General features: G+C 63.2%; 1 protein-coding gene across 1 annotated transcript in view; it reads right to left on the bottom strand.

Annotated features, from left to right (window-relative positions):
• The window catches only part of COL7A1 (collagen type VII alpha 1 chain), a 29,293-nt gene that overhangs the window by 7,484 nt on the left and 1,697 nt on the right, over positions 1-20,112 (bottom strand). The window contains exons 8-92 of the mRNA XM_054516079.1: positions 19,981-20,103; positions 19,275-19,424; positions 18,456-18,575; positions 18,189-18,335; positions 17,906-18,022; positions 17,682-17,831; positions 17,324-17,452; positions 17,092-17,238; positions 16,803-16,928; positions 16,590-16,733; positions 16,383-16,508; positions 16,163-16,309; positions 15,954-16,082; positions 15,725-15,871; positions 15,441-15,560; positions 15,210-15,356; positions 14,997-15,133; positions 14,789-14,915; positions 14,568-14,711; positions 14,339-14,496; positions 14,205-14,246; positions 14,037-14,063; positions 13,877-13,921; positions 13,573-13,665; positions 13,178-13,249; positions 12,845-12,880; positions 12,717-12,770; positions 12,451-12,519; positions 12,246-12,359; positions 11,938-11,964; positions 11,740-11,793; positions 11,565-11,627; positions 11,383-11,442; positions 11,200-11,235; positions 11,023-11,067; positions 10,789-10,824; positions 10,634-10,678; positions 10,257-10,286; positions 10,012-10,074; positions 9,855-9,914; positions 9,705-9,740; positions 9,484-9,564; positions 9,323-9,358; positions 9,194-9,238; positions 9,025-9,096; positions 8,874-8,918; positions 8,741-8,767; positions 8,623-8,664; positions 7,935-8,015; positions 7,740-7,775; positions 7,607-7,642; positions 7,441-7,521; positions 7,174-7,209; positions 6,901-6,972; positions 6,663-6,707; positions 6,444-6,479; positions 6,263-6,298; positions 6,065-6,169; positions 5,871-5,906; positions 5,659-5,694; positions 5,443-5,490; positions 5,289-5,324; positions 4,920-5,051; positions 4,576-4,785; positions 4,447-4,482; positions 4,224-4,268; positions 3,984-4,055; positions 3,818-3,862; positions 3,614-3,676; positions 3,483-3,527; positions 3,166-3,201; positions 2,853-2,888; positions 2,622-2,666; positions 2,358-2,390; positions 2,137-2,199; positions 2,013-2,048; positions 1,844-1,924; positions 1,688-1,756; positions 1,570-1,605; positions 1,432-1,473; positions 1,246-1,290; positions 665-709; positions 507-542; positions 349-408; positions 98-223 (exon numbers count right to left, since the gene is read on the bottom strand). Coding sequence (XP_054372054.1) covers positions 98-223; positions 349-408; positions 507-542; positions 665-709; positions 1,246-1,290; positions 1,432-1,473; positions 1,570-1,605; positions 1,688-1,756; positions 1,844-1,924; positions 2,013-2,048; positions 2,137-2,199; positions 2,358-2,390; positions 2,622-2,666; positions 2,853-2,888; positions 3,166-3,201; positions 3,483-3,527; positions 3,614-3,676; positions 3,818-3,862; positions 3,984-4,055; positions 4,224-4,268; positions 4,447-4,482; positions 4,576-4,785; positions 4,920-5,051; positions 5,289-5,324; positions 5,443-5,490; positions 5,659-5,694; positions 5,871-5,906; positions 6,065-6,169; positions 6,263-6,298; positions 6,444-6,479; positions 6,663-6,707; positions 6,901-6,972; positions 7,174-7,209; positions 7,441-7,521; positions 7,607-7,642; positions 7,740-7,775; positions 7,935-8,015; positions 8,623-8,664; positions 8,741-8,767; positions 8,874-8,918; positions 9,025-9,096; positions 9,194-9,238; positions 9,323-9,358; positions 9,484-9,564; positions 9,705-9,740; positions 9,855-9,914; positions 10,012-10,074; positions 10,257-10,286; positions 10,634-10,678; positions 10,789-10,824; positions 11,023-11,067; positions 11,200-11,235; positions 11,383-11,442; positions 11,565-11,627; positions 11,740-11,793; positions 11,938-11,964; positions 12,246-12,359; positions 12,451-12,519; positions 12,717-12,770; positions 12,845-12,880; positions 13,178-13,249; positions 13,573-13,665; positions 13,877-13,921; positions 14,037-14,063; positions 14,205-14,246; positions 14,339-14,496; positions 14,568-14,711; positions 14,789-14,915; positions 14,997-15,133; positions 15,210-15,356; positions 15,441-15,560; positions 15,725-15,871; positions 15,954-16,082; positions 16,163-16,309; positions 16,383-16,508; positions 16,590-16,733; positions 16,803-16,928; positions 17,092-17,238; positions 17,324-17,452; positions 17,682-17,831; positions 17,906-18,022; positions 18,189-18,335; positions 18,456-18,575; positions 19,275-19,424; positions 19,981-20,103 — 6,347 coding nt within the window. The remainder of the gene's footprint in view (positions 1-97; positions 224-348; positions 409-506; positions 543-664; positions 710-1,245; positions 1,291-1,431; positions 1,474-1,569; positions 1,606-1,687; positions 1,757-1,843; positions 1,925-2,012; positions 2,049-2,136; positions 2,200-2,357; positions 2,391-2,621; positions 2,667-2,852; positions 2,889-3,165; positions 3,202-3,482; positions 3,528-3,613; positions 3,677-3,817; positions 3,863-3,983; positions 4,056-4,223; positions 4,269-4,446; positions 4,483-4,575; positions 4,786-4,919; positions 5,052-5,288; positions 5,325-5,442; positions 5,491-5,658; positions 5,695-5,870; positions 5,907-6,064; positions 6,170-6,262; positions 6,299-6,443; positions 6,480-6,662; positions 6,708-6,900; positions 6,973-7,173; positions 7,210-7,440; positions 7,522-7,606; positions 7,643-7,739; positions 7,776-7,934; positions 8,016-8,622; positions 8,665-8,740; positions 8,768-8,873; positions 8,919-9,024; positions 9,097-9,193; positions 9,239-9,322; positions 9,359-9,483; positions 9,565-9,704; positions 9,741-9,854; positions 9,915-10,011; positions 10,075-10,256; positions 10,287-10,633; positions 10,679-10,788; positions 10,825-11,022; positions 11,068-11,199; positions 11,236-11,382; positions 11,443-11,564; positions 11,628-11,739; positions 11,794-11,937; positions 11,965-12,245; positions 12,360-12,450; positions 12,520-12,716; positions 12,771-12,844; positions 12,881-13,177; positions 13,250-13,572; positions 13,666-13,876; positions 13,922-14,036; positions 14,064-14,204; positions 14,247-14,338; positions 14,497-14,567; positions 14,712-14,788; positions 14,916-14,996; positions 15,134-15,209; positions 15,357-15,440; positions 15,561-15,724; positions 15,872-15,953; positions 16,083-16,162; positions 16,310-16,382; positions 16,509-16,589; positions 16,734-16,802; positions 16,929-17,091; positions 17,239-17,323; positions 17,453-17,681; positions 17,832-17,905; positions 18,023-18,188; positions 18,336-18,455; positions 18,576-19,274; positions 19,425-19,980; positions 20,104-20,112) is intronic.

Here is a 20,112-nt window from a genome sequence, read left to right as displayed (position 1 = left end):
CTGGGAGGGAGTGGGGCTTGCAGGGATCTCAGTGCCACTGCACAAGGGTCCAGGGTCACCAGGACCAGTGGTGCTGTGTTCTAGTTGTAGTCTTTACCCTCTCTCCTGGGGGACCTGGAGGGCCAGGCTGTCCATTGTCCCCTCTCAGGCCTGGCTGTCCTGGCATCCCAGCAGGGCCTGCCAAGCCTGGGGGTCCTGGCAATCCTGGCAGGCCGGTGTCACCCTGAGGTAGGGAAGTAAAAGATGAAGCTCCTCAGGAGTGTGCTTTTCCTTCAGCAGCCAAGCTAGAGCATTACTGGGGCATCAGGGACATGATCAGAGCCAGGGTGACAGGGGGACAGGGGTTACCTTCAAACCTGGAGGCCCGTCCTGTCCTGGTGGTCCCCGTGCACCGACACCCACTGATCCCTGCAAGGTGGCACAGAGCATGTGGCACATCACCAGGCTGGGGGCACAGGGGTGCCAGGGCCATCGTGCCACCCAGAGCATCCCCCAGGGACACATACCTTCTCCCCTTTGGCTCCAGAGGACCCCTTGGCTCCCTGTGAAGACACGAAGCCCCCAGGAGCACCTGGGCAGTAGGTGGCAGGGGCACAGATCCCAGCCCCAACAGCATCCACTGTCCCCAATATCCACCCACCACCCCAATATGCCTTCTACTCACGTCTTCCCCAGGATCTCCTGGCTCTCCAAACTTTCCTGGTTCCCCCTGGCAGGGAAAAAGAAGGAAAAAGCAGATGTGTGGGATTATGAACAGGAGGAGCAGCTGTGGTGGTGTTCACAGGGGTCCCAGGACAAGCGAAGAGACGAGGATCTGGCTCCATGTTTCAGAAGGCTGATTTATTATTTTATGATATATATATTATTTTAAAACTATACTATACTAAAAGAATAGAAGAAAGGATTTCATCAGAAGGCTAGCTAAGAATAGAAAAGGAATGATAACAAAGCTTCTGACTCTCAGGGAGTCCAAGCCAGCTGACTGTCATTGGCCATTAATTAGAAACAACCACCATGGACCAATCACAGATCCACCTGTTGCATTCCACAGCAGCAGATAACCATTGTTTGCATTTTGTTCCTGAGGCCTCTCAGCTTCTCAGGAGAAAAAATCCTGAGGAAAGGATTTCTCCTAAAACATGTCTGTGACAAGCAGCTGCAGCTGGATCCCCACATGGTGGCCAAGCAGCCAGGGAGCTGAGGACCACACAACCCCTCCCCACTGACCCCCAGGGCGGTGCTCACCTTGTCACCCTTGGGGCCTGGCAAGCCTCGGTCACCCTTGGAGCCCTGTCAGGGACAGCAGTGTCAGGGGACAGGGCACACACAGGGCTGGCTGGCCCCTCACTAGGCCAGGGTGGTGGATAGGTTATGGTAGGGAAGGGTCAGTGAGGGAGATGAGGGCAGTGTCAGTGTCAGGGTGTGACTCACGGGCTCTCCCAGCAGCACACCCTCCAGCAGCGCCGGCTCTCCCTGCAGGGCACGCACGGGTGCTCAGCTGTGCCCACTGCGGGTGCCAGGGCCCAGCAGACCCCTGCCCAGCCCAGCCCTCCCAGCCTGGCTCCTCACCTTCTCTCCCTTGGCTCCAGGGGGGCCGGTGATGGCCTGGGGCAGAGGACAGTGGGCAGGTGAGCAGGGCTGCACAGGGATGCTCCCCTCATCCTGGCCAAGGCAGCTCTGCACTCACCTGCCCTGGGGCTCCAGCATCCCCTGGCTCTCCCTTGGGACCAGCAGGCCCTGAGGGTCCTGGTAAGCCCTGGCACAAGTGGCACAGCCCTCAGCCTTGGCTGCAGAAAGCCAGGCTGAGCTGAGTGGGCATGGGGCAGGGTGAGCACGTCCGTACCATCTTCCCAGGCACTCCTGCCTCGCCGTCCTTCCCTGGCACACCATCCCTGCCCGGCACTCCTGGCTTCCCACTCTCCCCCTGCAGGCAGTGACAGTGGGGCTGGGCTGTGCAGGCAGCCCCAGGCACCCTCACTGATGGCAGCCAGATGTGGGGGTCACACACTCACCACTTGTCCTGGCAGCCCAGGGACACCCGGCGGGCCCTGCAATGGAGATGTGAGCAGAGATCAAGCAGCATCCCAGGCACCAGGAGCAGCCAAGGGGTGGGTTTGGGGTGCTGCAAATACCTACCCCTGGGCCGGGGGGGCCAACGGGTCCTGGCAGGCCCATGTTGCCCTGGGGGCCAGGCAAGCCCTGCAATGGAAACAGACACATCAGAGAGGGGATGGCACAGCCAGGACCTTGGCTGCCCCCATGGGAAGATGTGTTGGGGTGGGACTGGCTGATTTAGGGGAGGCTGGATGGTTTTGGGCAGCCAGGTGGGTACAGGCAGGGAAGGTATGAGTACTCACACGGATGCTGGAGCCAGGTTCCCCTGGATCACCCTGGGAAGAACACACTGCATCAGAATGACCACCCCAACCACCCAGCTACTTGGTCACAGGCACATCTTCATAGCTGGATCCAGGAGGGGGTCCATCCAAATGTCCCTCCCCCCAGCCCAAAACTTTCTGAAATGTGGTCCTCCCTCCTGTCCCCAAATCTGGCAAGGCAGCCTTTCCCTCTGCCAGGCTGGAGTGGCAATGCTGATGCAGATGCCAGTGCTGCTGCCTTACCTTGGCACCAGCGGGGCCCTGGGTCCCTGGGGGGCCAGTGCTGCCCTGCAGGGGACAAGGGGACATTATTGGGGTGGTGCTTGCTGGTGGCACAGAACAGGGAAGGGGCAGCAGGACCACTCAGTCCCAGCAGTGCCACCCCACCACTGCTCCCTGGGGAATGCCCAGCCTGGCTGACACCACCCTTGCATGACAGTCCCCTGCACAGGGTGGGGCAAGGTGGCTCCTTACCGGAGGTCCTGGGGGTCCTGGGTCTCCCTGATTGCCCTGAAGGGAGGAAGAAATGGGATCACTGCAGAAGTGGGTTTTCCCCATTGGGAGCAGAGGGTGTCCCCAGGGAGAGCAGACCCAGACAGTGCCAGCAGCTCTTGTAAGCACCAAGTAAGACAAGCCTGGACAGGTCCTGCTAAGATGCAGGGGGCCAAGGACCCAGCCCAGCAGCAAGGTGACCCCCATGGTTTCACCAAGCATTCACTGCCAGGAGCCCCCAGCTGTGTGCTGAGGTGGTGGGACACAGGGACATGGGAGACACACAGACACCTACCGGGCGTCCCAGCACGCCAGGAAAGCCTGGCACGCCCTGCAAAGAACCACATCACAGTCAGTGGACAAACAGAAACCCACACTTCCACACAGCCCTGCCTGCCCCCCAGGGAGGCTCCCCATTCCCAGTGTGTGGTACCCAGCCAGGGCACTTAGGAGGGGCAGGAATAGGAAGGTGCCCCCAAATCCCAGGCCCTGCATGGGCAGAAGGAGGTGAATGAGCCATAAACGCTCCCGCTGATGCTGGTGGTGGCTGGTGTGAGACCACAGGAGCTCCCCCAGTCCCAGCCTGCATCTCTCCACCATGTCCCCACTCACCGGCTTCCCCTCAGGGCCTGCCAGCCCTCTCTCACCCGGGAGGCCCTGGAGCAAAGGATGGAGACAGGGATGGGGTCAGTGCCAGGCAGGTCCGGGGGCAGTGCCAGGCAGGGGAGCAGTGTGGCACTCACCGGGCTGCCGTCCCTGCCCTTCTCGCCAGGCTCCCCTCGGTCACCCCTCAAGCCACCTTCACCCTGCAGTGGGGACAGGCATGGGGTCACAAGATAGGCAGGGACCTTCCCATGACCTTCCAGGGCCTGCTGAGGGCTGTGCCCAGCAGTGCCCTCATCCAGGGCTTTGCTCCCTTTTGACATGGGAGACTTATAACCTCAGACCTTGTCTCCTTTGGGTCCCCGCTCGCCCTCAGCTCCGGGCTCACCCTGTGAGGGGAAGAAGACAGATGCCATCAGCCCTTGCTGACCACCATCCTCAGCCCCAGCCCATGATGTTGGCCCAGCTCAGTTGTCTCAGCTGCCATCTCCTTTCAGACCAGCCATTCACCTTGGCTCCTTTGGGTCCGATGGGGCCGCGTTCCCCGGGGAGGCCCATCAGGCTGCCCTCCACCACGTCCACCTGTAGGCAGGGCACAGTCAGGGCCAGCACCCAGGGCACCTCAGGAAGGATCCCTCAGGGGCAAAGCCCTCCCCAAGCCCCTGAGCCAAGGCACTGGATGTGACCATCCATCCCCAGAGGAGCAGGCTGGCACCTCGACAATGCTCCCCAGCAGCAGCCATCACCTACCTTGGGCCCTGGGGGCCCTGGGGGTCCAGGCAAGCCATCCCTTCCCTGAAAGGGCAGAGAAAGAGGTTGAGTGTCAAAGGGCACAGGAGAGCAGAGCCTTCCTGGTATGGCCAGGAAGGTATGGGAATGGGCATCTGCCTGCCCCACAGAGAGCCCTGCATCCCCTCAAGAGGGGCACACCACCAGAGGGGATGGAGGGCACCATGTCCCTGTCCCAGCTCACCTGCTCCCCTCGGTCGCCCTTCTCGCCGCGGTCGCCCTGTGGAAACACCGTGGTGGCTGTCACGGGGCTGTCCCCAAGCCCCCAGAGCAGGTCCCCCAGACCTCACCTCGCACCTGCACACACACTCACCTTCTCGCCGGACCTCCCGGATTCCCCCAGCTCCCCAGCCCGGCCCGGCACCCCAGGAATGCCTGGCTTGCCAGGCTCCCCTGGCTGCCCAGGCGGGCCCTCGGGACCCCGCTCACCCACGGCCCGGCCCATGGGGCCCTGGGGGCCGGGGGTACCTGGGTCTCCCTTGTCACCTTTGGGTCCTCGCTCGCCAGGGAAGCCTAAGGAGCCCTGCAAGACAAAAGCTGCGCTGCCAGAGCCAGCCCTGAGGCGGGGCTGAGGCGGCTGCATGAACCCCCAGCCAGCCCAGAAAGCAGGAGTGGGGCAGAGTGCTGGGGCCTGGCATCGAGCCTGGCTCCACTCACCTCTCGGCCCGGGGGCCCCCTTTCTCCTGGATCCCCCCGACTGCCCTTCTGGCCCCGCAGCCGCTCGACCGCCGGTGGAAACGAGTCTGAGCTCCCATCATAGGCACCTGTGAGCTCCTTCAGGGATGAAACCTGGGAGGGAAGAAGACAGGTGCCATCAGCCCTTGCTGACCACCATCCTCAGCCCCAGCCCACGATGCTGCCCCAGGAACATGGGGAAGGAGGAGAGAGCATAAAGTGGAACCAGCTGCACCCCACAGTCCTGCCAACCCATGCTAAATTGCTCGCATCCCCCAGTACCTCCAGTGCCCTCCTTCTGCTGCCATGAGGCAGGAAAAAGCCCCAGCCTGACAGTCAGGAAATACATACCTTAATGCCAAGTGCTTCCAGGCTACGTTCAATGTTCTGCAATAAAAAAGACATTAAAAACAAAGTAGGTTCCCACCACAGAGGCTGTGGATGGTTCTCTGTCCCCAGGGCTGAGGCTGCTGTCCCAGCACAGCAGGTCAGGGTAGGGACTCACCACTGTAGTGCCAGGGTCTCCACGTGCTCCAGGGCTGCCAGGTCGCCCCTAGGTTTAGAGGAAAAGAGGCAATGGGAAGATGTACAGAGCTGCAGCAAGAGGGGTGAGCAGTGCTCGCCCTTGGTAGGTTTCAGAGTTAACACTTTGCTGCCTGGCAGGGGCTGTGGCTGTGACTGGGGTGCTTATAGCTTGTCAGGCTCTGTGCTGGGTACTCACCGGCTCCCCTCGCAGTCCAGGCTCCCCTGGGTCCCCCTGAAACACAGCAAAGGGATCAAGGGGAGCAGTCAGGCTGCCCAGCACCAGCTGCAGCACCAGGGTCCAGCCCTGTTATCTTGGGGGTGGGGACTCCTGACAGGGCCTTATTCCCTCTGGCATGTGGTCCCCCCAGACCTTTGCCTTGGGGGACTGGGGGGCAGGAGCACACTTACCTTTGGTCCAGCCACCCCACGGAGGCCTGGGGAGCCCTAGAAGACATGGAGGTGACACAATAGCACCCGGCCCCCAGGGACACGGGGCAGTGCCCCAGGGCAGCCATGGATGGGGGTCCTGCCTGCCTTAGAGCAGTCTGGACTCCAGGGTCTGGTGCTGAGGGGCACCATGGGGTGGAGAGAGAACTACACACCTGGCCAGGGGGGCCAACCTGCCCTGGGACTCCGGGGAGGCCAGGGGGGCCGAGGGGGCCTGGCACACCTCTGTCCCCCTGCTCACCCTTGGCACCGCTGCGGCCCTGCCGAGAGAGCAGCATCACCCCAGGGTCTGTGCCTGAGGGGGGCAGGCACCCAGCACCCCCGTCACACACTCCTCCTCGGGGAGTACTCACCTCTCTCCCAGGCAGTCCTGCATCACCTTTGTCTCCCTAACCAGGAGAGAAAGCAGTTGGAGGGATGCTGCCCCATCAGCTGCCCCAGGATGGTGCTCCTGGTCTGGGCAGGGTGGAGCCACCAGGCTTGTGGGGATCACATGGGGACCACACAGGAACCACCCGTGGATCACCTCCTTACCTTTCTCCCATCCTCTCCTGGTGTCCCATCTTCTCCCTGGGAACAAAGGCTGCCTGTCAGTGCCCAGCTCAATTCTCTCAACATGGGTACAAACCCAAGGATGGCTCAGAGCAGGGAGGTTCCTTGCCACATCCTCCCCTTGCCTTATGCTGTACTGGGATCACTATCCCTCAACATCCTGGGAGAGCCCCAGAGTCAAGCCCTGTTTCCCCTACTCACATTCTTGCCATTCAGGCCAGGTTTGCCATCCTCACCGGGTTTGCCCTGGCAGGAAAAGAAAGGCAGTGAGGGAGGCCCCCAGGCTCTCCACCAGCCAGGGGTGCCTGGGCCCCACTGGAGCCTCAAGGTGCATGGCAGGGGGAGCTGGGCACAGGGTGAGCCGTGCCAGATGGATCCAGCTGGGGTCCACAGAGGGCATGGGACAGGATGTGTCCCTAGGGTGCTGGCTGGTACTCACAGGCACGCCAGGTGGGCCCAGGGGACCCACGGGGCCAGGGGGTCCCTGCTCCCCACGCAGCCCAGGCAGCCCCTGCAGGGAAAGGAGATGGTGGGAGCACAGGGCAGCAGGGCACCCGTCTGCCGCAGCCAGCCCTGCGAGCAGGGAGTGTCACTGGCAGTGGCACTCTGCTGGGGACAGGGGAGAAGCATGGCACAGGACACTGGTCCCTTGCATGCCTGATGGCCCCAGCAGGAACACAAACCTAAACCTGCCCTCTCCAGAGGTACTTACATCCCGGCCAGGATCTCCCTGCTTTCCCGGGTCCCCCTGCAGACAAGGAGGAGGTGAGGACAGGGACATTGCTACCCTGCCAAAGGCCCCCCCCTCCAGAGCATCCCCATCCTGGAGCACAGGGTGTCCATGGGGACAGCTTCTCCCAGCCCATCATCCCTCTGTCCCACAGCTCCCACCCAGGCACAGAGCTTCCCAGCCCATCATCCCTCTGTCCCACAGCTCCCACCCAGGCACAGAGCTTCCCCCAGCCTGGCCCACACTCACCCTTAGCCCAGCAGGCCCTGGGGGCCCAGGTTTGCCTTCCAGCCCATTGCGGCCATCCATCCCTGGTGGGCCACGGTCCCCCTGTGGGAGAGCAGGGAAGGGTGGTTGGAGCTCTGGGGTGGGATGGGAGGGCTGTGGGACAACCCTCAGCCCCCAGCCCTCTCACCTTCTCTCCTGGCAGGCCTCGGTCCCCAGGGTCACCCTACAGGGCAGAAGAGAAGTGAGCATCATCTCCCATTACCAGGAGCTGCACAGGGCAGGATCCCCATTCAGACCCCCATGGGAAAGGGGACACTCACCCGTGTGCCAGGGGGGCCACGGGGACCCTCCACACCCTGCAAGAAAGAGACACACTCAGCAGTGGGGCATGGGGGGACAGGAGGGATCCTGGCTGCTCAGCTGGCAGTGCCTGCACGCCAGGACCCCCAGCTCTCCTGCAGAACATCAGCCCTGATGCTGCCCCAGTGCCCCCCACGGCAGGCCCCAGCACCTACCCTCTCTCCAGGCACTCCAGGGGAGCCAGCATCACCCCGGGCACCCTTGGCACCATCCTCGCCCGGGTCCCCAGGGTCCCCCTGCCAGGGAAGGGCACGGTGGTCAGAGACTACTGTGCTGTACCAAACCTGTGCCAGAGTGCACAGCACTGGTGCTGTGTGGTTTAGGGCTGGGGTGAGAGGAATGGTCTCAAAATAAGAGGCACAGGCTGAAAAAGAGGTGGCTGGGCTCAGTGCAGCTCCTGCTGGGGCAGTGGGGGCCAGGCCATGGCTGCAGAAGGAAGGCACTGAGCAGCACTGCTGAGCCACAGAGCCACAGCTGGGGACCACAGTGCCACCCTGCACAGGGCACAACCTCTGGCCAAAATGGTCCTGAGCCTCAGCTGGGTTGTAAAAGCAGAATGCCCAGAGTGTTGGGTGCTGCCATGGGACCGCTGTGGGGCTGGGCAGCCAGGAGCACACCAGCTCCTTTGGAAACCTCAGGGCTACAGGGCCTCCTCCATCACAGGACATGAGTGTCAGCCCCTATGCCCTGAGTTCCATGTGCCTCTCAGTCATGGGGCACATCAGCTGCTCGTGGCAGAGGCTGTTTTGGGCAGGGAGGGCTTGATGGATCCCAGTGGGCAGGCAGAGCCCAGAGGACAGCAGGGGGTATCCCACCCCAGCATCCCAAGGACTCAGTCATTACCTTCTCACCCTTTACCCCCACTCCTCCAAGCCCAACATCGACCTGTGGGGCAGAGAGGAGATGTTGATGGGGCTGGGCACCAGCCCATGGGCAGGGAGAAGAGGGAGGCAGAACTTACAGCTCGTCCTGGGGGTCCAGGAAGCCCCTGAAAGAAGAGCAAGGGAAGCAGATTAAGGGGAGCTGGCACAGCCCTGGGGAGGGCACAGCTGGCTCTGGGGTGGGGGGCCACATATGGCCCTGCCATCACTCACTGGGTCCCCACGGTCACCCTTGCTCCCTGGTGCTCCAGGGCTGCCCTGCAGGAAAGAGGGATGGAGTCAGAGGGGGAGTGGCGTGGGGCAGTGAGCTGTGAGGGGTGGTGGGTGTCCATGGAACCCTGGGCACATACAAGGGGCTACTCACATTCCTGCCTTCAGGTCCTGGGTCCCCCAAGTCACCCTTCTCCCCGGGGGGACCACGGTAGCCAGGGAGGCCCTGGGTGGGGGGCAAAGGGAAGATGTGCATTAGCAGGAGCCACCCCGAGGCCATGAGGCTCTGTCCTGCCCAGGGTGCCCAGCAGCCCTGCACTTACCCGGGGACCCCTGTCTCCAGGCTTGCCAGGCAGGCCTGCTTCTCCCTGTGGGGAAAGAGGGGGTGAGTGGGGGCAGTGGGAAGAGGGGCAGTGGGAAGAGGAGTAGTGGTCCTGGGGACCCTCACTCACCGGGGTGCCTTCATCACCTTTCTCTCCTCGCTCTCCCTGAGGCACAAATCAGTGGGCACCGGCCAGGAGAGAAAAGCACAAGTCACCAGCATCCCCCTGCTCCCTGGCAGCCCCGGTCTGCTCAGGGCCACAGTGCCCCAGAGCCCCGTGTCCCACACTACCTCCTTGCCTCGCAGCCCCGGCTGCCCCGGGGCGCCCGCTCGGCCCGGCTCCCCCTTCTCTCCTGGCTCTCCTGGGTCACCCTAGGCAGGGGAAGGGACAACAGTCAGGCCAGAGGCTGGGCAGCTGGGAGAGAAGGGGCACAGCCTGCAGGAACAGCCCCTCTAGAGCCGGACAGACAGACAAATGGACAGACAGACAAATGGAAGGACAGTGACATCACCTTTGGGCCACTCCTGCCTGTGAGGCCAACGACACCCTGGTTGTTGGAGAGGAAGAGCAGGTGTCACTTGGGGAGGGGGCAGCTCAGTGAGCCCCGGCCAGGGGAGGGCCAGGCCCATGGGCTGGGGTCCCCGGGTGCCCCCAGACTCACCCGATCGCCCTGCTCGCCTTTGGGGCCAGCTGGCCCGGGGATGCTCAGGCCAGGGGGACCCTGGACATGGAAGGACAGAGCATGGAGCAGCAGCACAGGCACCATGAGGCTGGGCAGGGCTCTGCCCTGTGCTTCCTATCCTCATGGCAGTACTCACACGGGCACCTTTATCTCCTGTGTCACCCTTGGGCCAGGAGGTCCTTCTGGTCCTGGGAAACCTCTGTCACCCTGGAGCAGACAAAATCAGCACCCCAAACCACGCATTTTTTCCCCCCACTGCAGCTGTGCACCAGGATTAGGACCAGGATGAGCCCAACTGTGCAATCCCCCTCCCCAGCCATGCCCACAGCCATGCCCACAGCCATGCCCAGAGGGTGGAGGGCACAGCTGGGCCAGGGTTACCTTCTCTCCAACACCAGCCACGCTGGGAGCCTGCAGGGGAAGCAGAGGAGACCATGCTGGGCACTGCCCATGGCTCCCTGTGCTGGGGTTGGGGCAGGCAGAGCTGGAGCTGCTGGGCAGCATCACTTACTGGCCTGCCAGGTGGTCCTGGGTCACCCTGCAGAGAGACAGGTGTCACTGCCAGCCCCTTCCCCAACAGACCCCTGCCACCCCACTGGGATCCCCCCTTTGCCCTCACCTTCTCCCCCCGAGGGCCAGTCAGTCCTGGAGCTCCCTGTGGTGAGATTAGAGACCTCAGGGGGCTGGCAGTGCCTGGGAACCACCCAGGGCATGGCAGCCCCTGGCTCCACAGCAGCACAGCCACCACCCTGACTCACCTCTCTGCCTGATGGCCCCGGGTGCCCAGGGGCTCCCACCTCACCCTGCAGGACAGGAGGAAGAGGAAGGTGTGGGGGCATCCTGCCACCCCCTGCCAGCATGGCTGCTCCAGGGCAGAGTGGGCATCACTCCACCATGCCCTGGGTGCTCCTACCTTCTCACCCTGTGGGCCTGGCACACCACGGTCTCCCTGCAGAGCAAAGAGAGGAGGGTTCAGGGAGCCTTCCTCCCTCTAGATCACACTGCCCCCACCCCACACACTGCCCAAGAGCTCTTCACAAGCCAGCCCTGGATCCCACCCAAGACCCTTGAGTTGTGACAGCCATGCCCAGGCACTGCCACCAGCAGGTCCCAGGGACACCAGGACCCTGCCTGGGCACCCTCTCACCTTCTCGCCCGTCTCTCCCAGCTCGCCTGGCACCCCACGGTCCCCCTGGTATAGGAGGAACAAAGGGTCAGAGACAGCAGGACCTTTGGGGACATCCTGGGTCCTGGCACAGAACCAGAACCCCCTTCTCTCTGCCAAGGCATGGCAGGAGCATCCCTGGGTCCCTGCACCACTCACCTTCCTGCCCTGCTCCCCCGGCGGTCCCCGAGGGCCCTGCAGAGGAGGATGGAGACGTTGTCACCTTTGGTGTGACAAGGCAAACACCCAGGCTGCCCAAAGCAGGAGGGCTCAGCGTGCCCTCAGGCTTGGCTCCTGGCATGGCCAGCTCCTGCCTGCCTTTCCTTCTCTCAGGACACTCACCCTGTCTCCTGGGTCTCCAGGGCGGCCAGGTGGCCCTGGGAAACCTTCTGTGCCATCACCCTGGGGATTTGGAAAGGTGAGAGCCATGCTCGTGACACAGGGATGCCCATTAGATGGGAATCCTCACTGGAGAGTGGTGTGAGGTCCAGCCCCAGTGGGGAGCATCCCTGCCACCTTCTTACCTTCTCTCCCTTCAGCCCAGGGGGCCCAGCAGGTCCCCGAGGCCCAGGGTCCCCAGGGAGGCCCTGCAAGACAGAAAATCTCAGCCCCTGGGGATGTGACTCAGCCCTGGGCACACACAGCCAGTGCAGCCCTGATCCCCTCTGCCAGCCCTGTTGGCCTGGGGGCTCAACTCACTGGGGGTCCAGGGTCCCCTCGAGGTACTGCCCCATCTACGAATCCAGGGGGGCCCTGCAGAGAGAAGGGTCAGCTCCTGTGTGGCTGCCCTGAGGGCTCAGTCCTCCCCAGCACCCTGAGGGGCTGTAGTGCCCTTGGACACTCAAGGGGCCTCCATCCAGTAGGGTAGAGGAGCCAGGGAAATGCACAGCCACTCACCCTTTCCCCTCGGTCACCCTTCTCTCCCTGCAAAGGTGAAAAAAGCAAATCAGGGCAGTTCTGGGCTGTTCCCATGCCCTCCTTGAATACGAGAGGAACATGCTGGGTAGAGCCATCATCAGTGGCATCAGGGTATGTGCATGCCAAGTGCCTCTCCCCACACTTCACCCCACGAGCATCTTGTGCAGGCACAGCCCACAAGCAGGGCCAGCAGGAGCCCACAGGGGAACAGCTCCAAGCAGCTGCCTGTTCCCCATCCCTCTGCCCACACATCCCCAGCCTTCCCCATGCAGCATCAGGGGATTTACCTTCACAAACTCTCCAGGAGGTCCTGGTGGCCCCATGGGTCCGAGTGGACCAGGGGGGCCTGGGTCACCAAGAGGCCCCCGTGGGCCAGGGATCCCAGGTGGGCCGGGGCTGCCCTGCAGGACAGAGGGGCTCCATCAGCTGGGGCTGAGGTGTGGGCTGGGGGTGCTGGCAGAGACCCCTTCACACCTGTATGCCCACACCTACCGGCACACCTGGCTCCCCTCTCTGGCCTGGCAGCCCCTGCTCTCCATCCGTGAACACCCTGGGCTCTCCCTGCATGAGGAGGGGGAGGAAAAATCAGTGACCACGTGTGCCACATGTGCCCTGCTGTGGCCACAGTGCCAGGAGGAGAGATGGCAGGGAGATGGGGAGGCCCTGGGGCCAGGAGATGCCAGGCACCAAGCTGTGCCCACCAGGGTCCCCAGAGCTCCCCAGGGACCCTGTGGGGCAGCCCCCTGCCCATCACCTACCGGGTCACCTTTCTCCCCCTTTGGCCCAGGGAGTCCCATGGGCCCACGTGTCCCCTGGGGAGGAAAGATGAGGATGAGAGGGGGTGTTGAGTGTGAGAAGGGTTGGGGAGGGTTGGGGCCATACTCACAGGATCCCCTCGAGGACCAGGGATGCCCTGAATGCCCTAGAAAACAACAGCTCAGGAGGTGAACACATCCCTGCCAGCCAGGGGAGTGAGGATGGGATGAGATGGAATGGGGGGCTTGGCATGGCATGGCATGGCATGGCATGGCATCTCCAGCCAAAGTAAGGCTAGACAGTACACTTTGCCGGGATACACACACAGGAGACAGCAGTGCCCCTGCCAGCTGCTGAGACTCCCCAGCACAGGGAACAGGGAAGCAGAGGCTGGCTCAGGGAGCAGGCAGGGTGATGGAGAGCCCATTGTGCAGCAGCAAAGCCAGGGGACACCCTTACTCACTGGCTGCCCAGGTGATCCAGGATTCCCAGGGCGTCCAGGGCTTCCTGGTGCCCCATCAGCTCCAGGAAATCCCTGCAGGACAGAGGAGCATCATGCCAGCATCTGGTGTACCCCAGCACTGCCAGACTCCTTCAGTGCTCCAGGCAGTGCTGGCCCCAGCCCTGGCAGCTCAGGGCAGGCCCAAGGCAGAGCTGGGTTCCAGGGCGCCTTTCCCCATGTGCTGAGCTGGGGTGTGAGGCTGCAGAGTGGGGCTGGCCTGGGGTTCTTCAGCGGGATTTCCCCTCCAGCGCAGGTGTGGAGACCAAAAGGACAAGGGGCAGTGAGAGGACCCATGGAGCCAGGTCACTGTGTCCAGGGATCCTGGGGTGCCTAGGTGAGGGGCCAGAGGTACTCACCCTGTCCCCCTTCTTGCCCGGACCCTCAGCACTCTCTCCTGGTGGACCCGGTGGCCCTGGTGGTCCTGGAGAGCCGGGAAGCCCGTGGCGACCCTGGAGACACAGGGGAGAGGACAGGCTGGGTGGCAGGTGGTGGTCAAGAGGTGTTGCCTGTCCACCCCTGTAGCAAGGGCTGGACAGGTCCTTGCCCCACACCCACCCACTGGCAGGACAAAGGGACAAGGGAACGTGAGGACGTGGGGACCATGGCACTGCCCTCTCCAGGGAGCTGCCCCTCTTATGCTCCCCTCCATCAGGTTATTACCGGCTGCCCAGGGAGACCTGGTGGTCCCATACGTCCTTGCAGTCCCTGCAGAGACAAAGCCAGTAGTGAGCATCCCCTGTGAGCTGATGTTAGCCTGGTTTGGGAGATGCAAACCTCCCAAAGCCACCAGCTGGTGGCGGGGTGTCCCCAAAGCACTCACTGCCTCACCGCGCTCTCCCTTCTCGCCCTGCAAGGGACAGAGGGAAGGGGTTAGGGGCTGGCACTCTTGTGCTTAACTCCCCACTGGGCTTCTGCTGTCAGCAGCTAGGGGTCTCTGACCCATGCTGAGCACCTGTGGCACAGCATGGCACAGCCTTGAGAAGCTCACCTTGGGGCACTCCATAGTGCAGGGCTTTGGCTTTGGCTCCGGCTGGCAAGAAAAGATAAGCCTGTGTGAACCCAGGGATCAGAGCTTACATGGGCTGCTCCCCTTCCACACCCCTGAGGTATTCTGGCCCTTACCCTGGTGGAGATGATGGTGCAGAGGTCATCGGTGAGCTCTCCCTCCAGCTCTGCCAGGTCACTGCCATGGTAGATGTACCGTGGGTCCTCACTGGTGACCATGCGCCGGAGCTGCTCCCGGTCTGCCCCCTCCATGCTCACTGCCAGCACCTGGACCCCTGAGCAGAGAGCACCCTCAGCACCCCACAGAAGTCCCTGCACACCCTGATGAGACCCTATTAATCCTCACCCCCAGCCTTGACATCCCTGGCCACTGTGATGACATCATCCCCCGAGGGGCTGTCAGCCAGAACCACCAGCACTGCTGGCACCCCGGGACGGCGCCCTGCGCCAGGACTCAGCAGGTACGTCCTGGCAAAGGTCATGGCTGCCCCTAGACAGGGAGAAGGAAGAAGGGACAGTCAGCAGGATCGCAGAAACACTGCCCCAGCTCCTAGAGCCGCCCCTCACCGATGTTGTTGCCGCTGGGCTCCTCGTAGCGCATGGCACGGATCTGCTCCAGCACGGTGGGCAGGTCACTGGAGCGGTTGAGGAGCAGCCAGGGTAGGCTGCGGTAGCTGTACGTGGCCAGGGCCACCTGCAAGGGTGCAGGGCAGCAGTGGGCACCACGGCCCACCCATGAGCCCCCCGTGCCCCCACTGCTGTGACAGCAGCCTACCTGTGTGCCCTCAGGGCCCAGGCGCCCCAGAGCTGACACCGTGTTGGAGAGGAGGGTGCGCACAGCGCTGGCTCTAGAGGAGCTGTTGCGGGTGCCGTGTACCAGAAAGACCACGTCACCGAGGGCATCCCTGCAGACTGCAGGATGGGAAGGGGTGAAGCCACCACCAGAGTGGGGACAAGCCCAGCCCACCCTGCAGGGACCCCCCAGTACCTGTGCGCTCACTGACGGACGCCTCGGCACCCGGAGTGCTCCCCAGGAGCGGCCGCAGGGTGAAGGTGTAGCGCTGGCCCAGGCGCAGCCCGGGGACCTGCTGGGAGCTGGCAGTGCTGGGCAGCGTCCGCCCCCTGTCCCCACCAGCTGCCGCCCACGGGACAGTCAGAGGGATCAGCAGGCCCCTGTGGGGATGCCGCCCACTGTCCTGGGGCCACCCACTCAACTCACCTGCAGGAGGGCTCCAGGAGAGGACATAGCCAGAGGCACCGGGGACTGGGGTCCAGGTGAGAGTCACAGAGTCCCTCTGCACCTCCGTCACCCGCAGGCTGGTGATGTGGCTCGGGGCAGCTACCAATGGGGGAGGAAAGGGTGTCCCAGCTTCATGGGGCAGCCCCCAACATTCTCCCTCCCCAGCCCAATGCTGGGACAGTCAGTCCCTGGGTGCCCCTCTGGGCTCAAGCCATGTGTCAGGGGGCTCATGCTGCCTTGGCCCCAGGCAGTCAGTCCCTTACTGGTGATGGCAGTGATGGTGGCTGGCTCGCTCTCCCGGCTGCCAGCCAGGCTGGTGATGCTGATGTGGTAGTGCCGGCCTGGTTCCAGTCCCGACAGGGTATAAGAGCTGGAGGTAGCTGGGAGCTGCTGGCTGTGCTGGGGCCCCCCTGGCAGGGGCAAAGAGGGGTGAGGGGTGCGGGTGGGAGCTGGCAGGGATGCAGGGGCTCCAGCCAGCCCAGCTATGCTTACCTTCAGCCAGGCGCCAGAACAGGCGGTACCCGGTGCTGTCAGCCACTGGCAGCCAGGTCAGGCGCAGGCGGCGCTCCGAGGCCTCGGTCACCTGGAAGCCGCTGACAGGGCGTGGGGGGACTGCCTCCGCTGCGGGGCAGAGGGGCAGGCGTCAGGGGCAGGAGTGCCCAGTGCCACCCTGGGGTGATGCCCCCTGCCCCAGCACTCACGGGTGGTGACGACAATGGAGACGGGGTTGCCTTCCCGGTTGCCAATGAGTGCCGTCACCTTCACGGTATAGGAGACGCCTCCCTCCAGGTTGGGGATGTCAAAGGAGTTGGTGTGGCCAGGAACTCGCCGGCTATTCTCCGAACCCCCTGCCAAGGACTGTGGCATGAGGCCCCCACCCTGCTGCCCTCACAGCCCACCCCCATCCCCACCCCACAGTACCATCCCTGCGGCTCCACACCACACGGTAGGCAGTGGCTCCCGGCACACCGACCCAAGTGACACGGGCAACATTGCTCCTGGATGCCTGCACCTCCAGCTGGGTCACCTTCCCCACCTGTTCTGGCACTGTGACACCAAGAGAGCCACTGTCATCCTGGGTCACAGCCAATGGCACCAGACAGCTCTGTCAGGCAGGGGTTACCTCACCTATCTGTCCTGTGGCAGTGACGGGGCTGCCTTCACGGCCATCCACAATGGCTGAGACACTGACGGTGTAGACAATGTTGGCGTGCAGCCCATCGATGGTGAAGGTGGTGGGGTCAGCAGGGAGGAAGCGGGATTTCTTCAGACCTAAGAGATGGCTGGGATAGGAAGGGCTCCAGCAGTGCTGCCACAGCACCCCATGGTCCATACACTCACCGTCACTGCCTTGCCACGTCAGCAGGTAGCCCCCGGCACCTGGCAGCCCTCGCCAGGTGACCCGCAGCTGGCTGGGACCGGCCTCCATCACCCGCAGATCCGAAACGCTGCCCACCTCTGGATACTCTGCACCACCCCATAACACCACAGCATCACCCTGGGTAGTCCAAAGGGACCCCACAGCCAAGCTGCCATCCCAAGGGGTTGCAGGGGGATAGAGACAGCTGCCTGCCAGAGTGGGAACATGCAGTACCAGAACTCCTGGCACCAAACCCTGACGTGGACTTACTGAGGCGGACGGTGAGCGTGGCGGCACTGCCCTCCTGGCTGCCTGCCAGTGCTGAGACACGCACCAGGTAGGGGACGCCCTCCCGGAGGTCACCGAGCTCCAGCCCCGTCTGGCTGCCGGGGATGCGCCTCATCCTCTCCGTGCCATCTGCCAGGAGGAGGGCAGTGCAGTGGCTCAGTGTCAGCTGGTCAGGATCCCCCAGGTGCCACCCCGACCCTGCCCACAGACTCACCCTGGCTGTTGCGCAGCACCACTTTGTACTCGGTGGCACCAGGGACAGCGGTCCAGCTCAGCCGTACCCGCCTGCCCGATTCCTCAATGAGCCGCAGGTCTGACACAGCACCCACGGGTGCCTCCACGCCTGTGAGGGCACATGTGAGGCACAGCTGGAGTGGCACAGCCTGGACAGCACAACCTCCATACTCAGCACAACCCCCATACTCATCCTGGGCTGTGACCAGACAGCTGGGGGTTGTCATGGCCAAGGCAGTCCTCAACCTGAGCAATGCCCATTGGGACATCCCACATCCCTCCATGCCAAAGGCTTGGAATGCTGGGGAACAGCTCAGGGGACCCACAGCAGCACTGACCTGTCTGAAAGGTGGTGACAGGGGTGGCCACCTCCCCACCATCATAGAGTGTGTAGAGGGTGATGCGGTACTCAGTGCCCGGCTTCAGCCCCGTCAGCTGGTAAGTATTGGTGCTGCTGGGGAGAGACACTGTTCTGGGGGGCTCTGGTCCTGCAGGAAGGGAAGGATCACAGCCAGCTGCTGGCATGGAGGGCCCACAGGGGCAACAGGCACCTCGAGCCTACCTGTGGCTCTCTTCCACTCCAGACGGTAGCCACGAGCATCACGGGCACTGGTCCAGAGCACTTGGATGGATGTGGGGCCCAGGATGTTGGTCTGCAGTGTCTGGTCTGTACCTGCCTCTGCAAGAGGGACCCCATGGGCCAGGGTACCTTGTGCCACCCTGCTGCAGCCACCCAGCCCATGTCCCTGGTCCCCACACATGGCAAGGACAGGGGCTGCAAGGGCTGGTCCCTCCTCCCTCCCACGCACAGCAGCAGGATGGCATCACCTGTACCCAACACCTACCTGTCCTCTGCCGCACAGCAGCTGTGGGCCCCTCCAGCTGCCTGAAGAGTGGGGCCACTGTCACCACATAGTCGGTGTTGGGCTGCAGCCCCACCAAGGCATGTGACATCTGCCCGGCGTCCAGGTCCACCCTGTGCCTGTCCTGCCCTGTGGGAGCCAGTGCAGCAGTCCCTTGGGGAGGTCAGGCAGAAGGTGCCACCAGCTCCCTCCTGTCCCTCCTCAGGGGCCACCAGCAGAAGGGGCACAAGCTGTGGGAGAAGCACCTACCTGTGTGGGTTGCCCAGGAGAGGCGGTAGCCGGTGGCGCCACTGACAGGCTGCCAGGCCAGCAGCATGCTGTGTGCTGACACGTTGTGCACTGTCAAGTGCTGCACGCCCCCCAGGTGCCCTGTGGGAGTGAGGTGACTGTCCATCTCCCCCATGAGAATGGGGCAGGGGGCAGCAGGAAGCACCTTCACCTGCAAACTGCTGTCTCCAGGAAGCCCCCTTGCCCCTGCTCACCAGTGCTAACCACACTGAGGTCACTGAGCGCAGCCCACGCTCAGGCAGCTCCTTCAAAGCATCAAACTGTGCAAAATGGAGCTCAAATGTCTTCCTCTTAATGCTTTAAATACTTTCTGTGGGTTAAGACTGCCTGGGGCAGCTGAAGGAATTGGTTTGCCAAAATCAGATGCTTGCAAAGGTGCTGCCCTGGGGCCTCACCCCCACTCCTACCCGGAGATGCTTTCCAACAGCCTCTGCCCTGGTGGAAACCACACTTTCCTCCCACAGAGCACTGTACTCAAACCCTGCATTTTTTCAGTCAACATTTTTTACGTCATGGGAGGAAAGCTCTGGTGGAAACACTCCCAGAAGGCTGCAAAGGAAATTGGGAGCACACAGTGCTGCATCCTGCCCTGGGAGCAACTTTTGGGGCCCAGAGCATCGCCTTGTAGCCATGCTCACCTGCATCCCCATCCCACCCCCACAGGCAGCCACGGGCCAGGCAGCCCCATCCCAATGGGGCACAGTGATTGGAGGGGGGCATCCCTGTGCTGGGAACCCATTCCTAACCCTGGCTGGGCCCAGGGCTGGGCTCAGCACTTACGTGTCCGGGCGGTGAGGGTGGCAGGGGCAGTGGGCTGCTGTGCATAGTGGGGCTGGAGCATCACCACGTACTCAGTATTGGGCTGCAGGTTGCTGAGTGTGGCTGACTGTGCACTGGCTGTCAGGCTCTTCTCCTCTCTTTGAGGTGCTCCTGGAGGGGTGTGAGGGGCACAGGGACATAACACACACCAGGCCCAGCAGGGAAGGGGTGTCTGTGGGCCTGCACCCTGCCCTGAGGATGCCAGTCAGTGCCAGGGGTGGGGAGCACTGGGAAGAGGCTGGGACGTGGGCCAGGGCAGGGGCATCCCCTGGAACGCCCCAGGCCAGGGCGAGGCTGCCAGGTGTGTGGCTCCAGCCCCGTCCCTGGCTGGAACGGGGGTCTGCTGCCTGCCCCCCATGTGCAGCAGCCATGGGGGCACATGCCAGGGCCCCAGCCATTGTGCACGCCCAAGCACACACCCTGAACCTTGCACATGAAGCCTCGGGGTGTAGGAATACACACGCTGCCTCCACAGCTCTGCACACCACGCACCCCACGCCCAGCGCACGCGTGCCGGCTGCCGTGTGAGGGTGGGTGGATACACACCCACTGCACTCCGGGCATGTATCCCTGCATTCACACTCATCCCTGCATCCCTCTGCCCAGGGGCTGCACAAAGGCAGGGTGCCCAGGCAGCACTGACCCTCCTAGGGCCCAATGCCCTCACCTTGTACAGCATAGCTGAGGCTGTAGCCCTGGGGGGGCTCGGGGCCAGGCTGCCAGGCCAGCCTCAGAAAGGTTGGTCCAGCCTCCACCACGCGAAAATCCAGCACGGAGCCAGCACGGCTTTCTGGAGGCA

Source organism: Molothrus ater, chromosome 11 (genome assembly GCF_012460135.2).
Source record: "Molothrus ater isolate BHLD 08-10-18 breed brown headed cowbird chromosome 11, BPBGC_Mater_1.1, whole genome shotgun sequence".
NCBI lineage: Eukaryota > Metazoa > Chordata > Aves > Passeriformes > Icteridae > Molothrus > Molothrus ater.
This window is presented reverse-complemented; position numbering and strand designations above follow the sequence as displayed.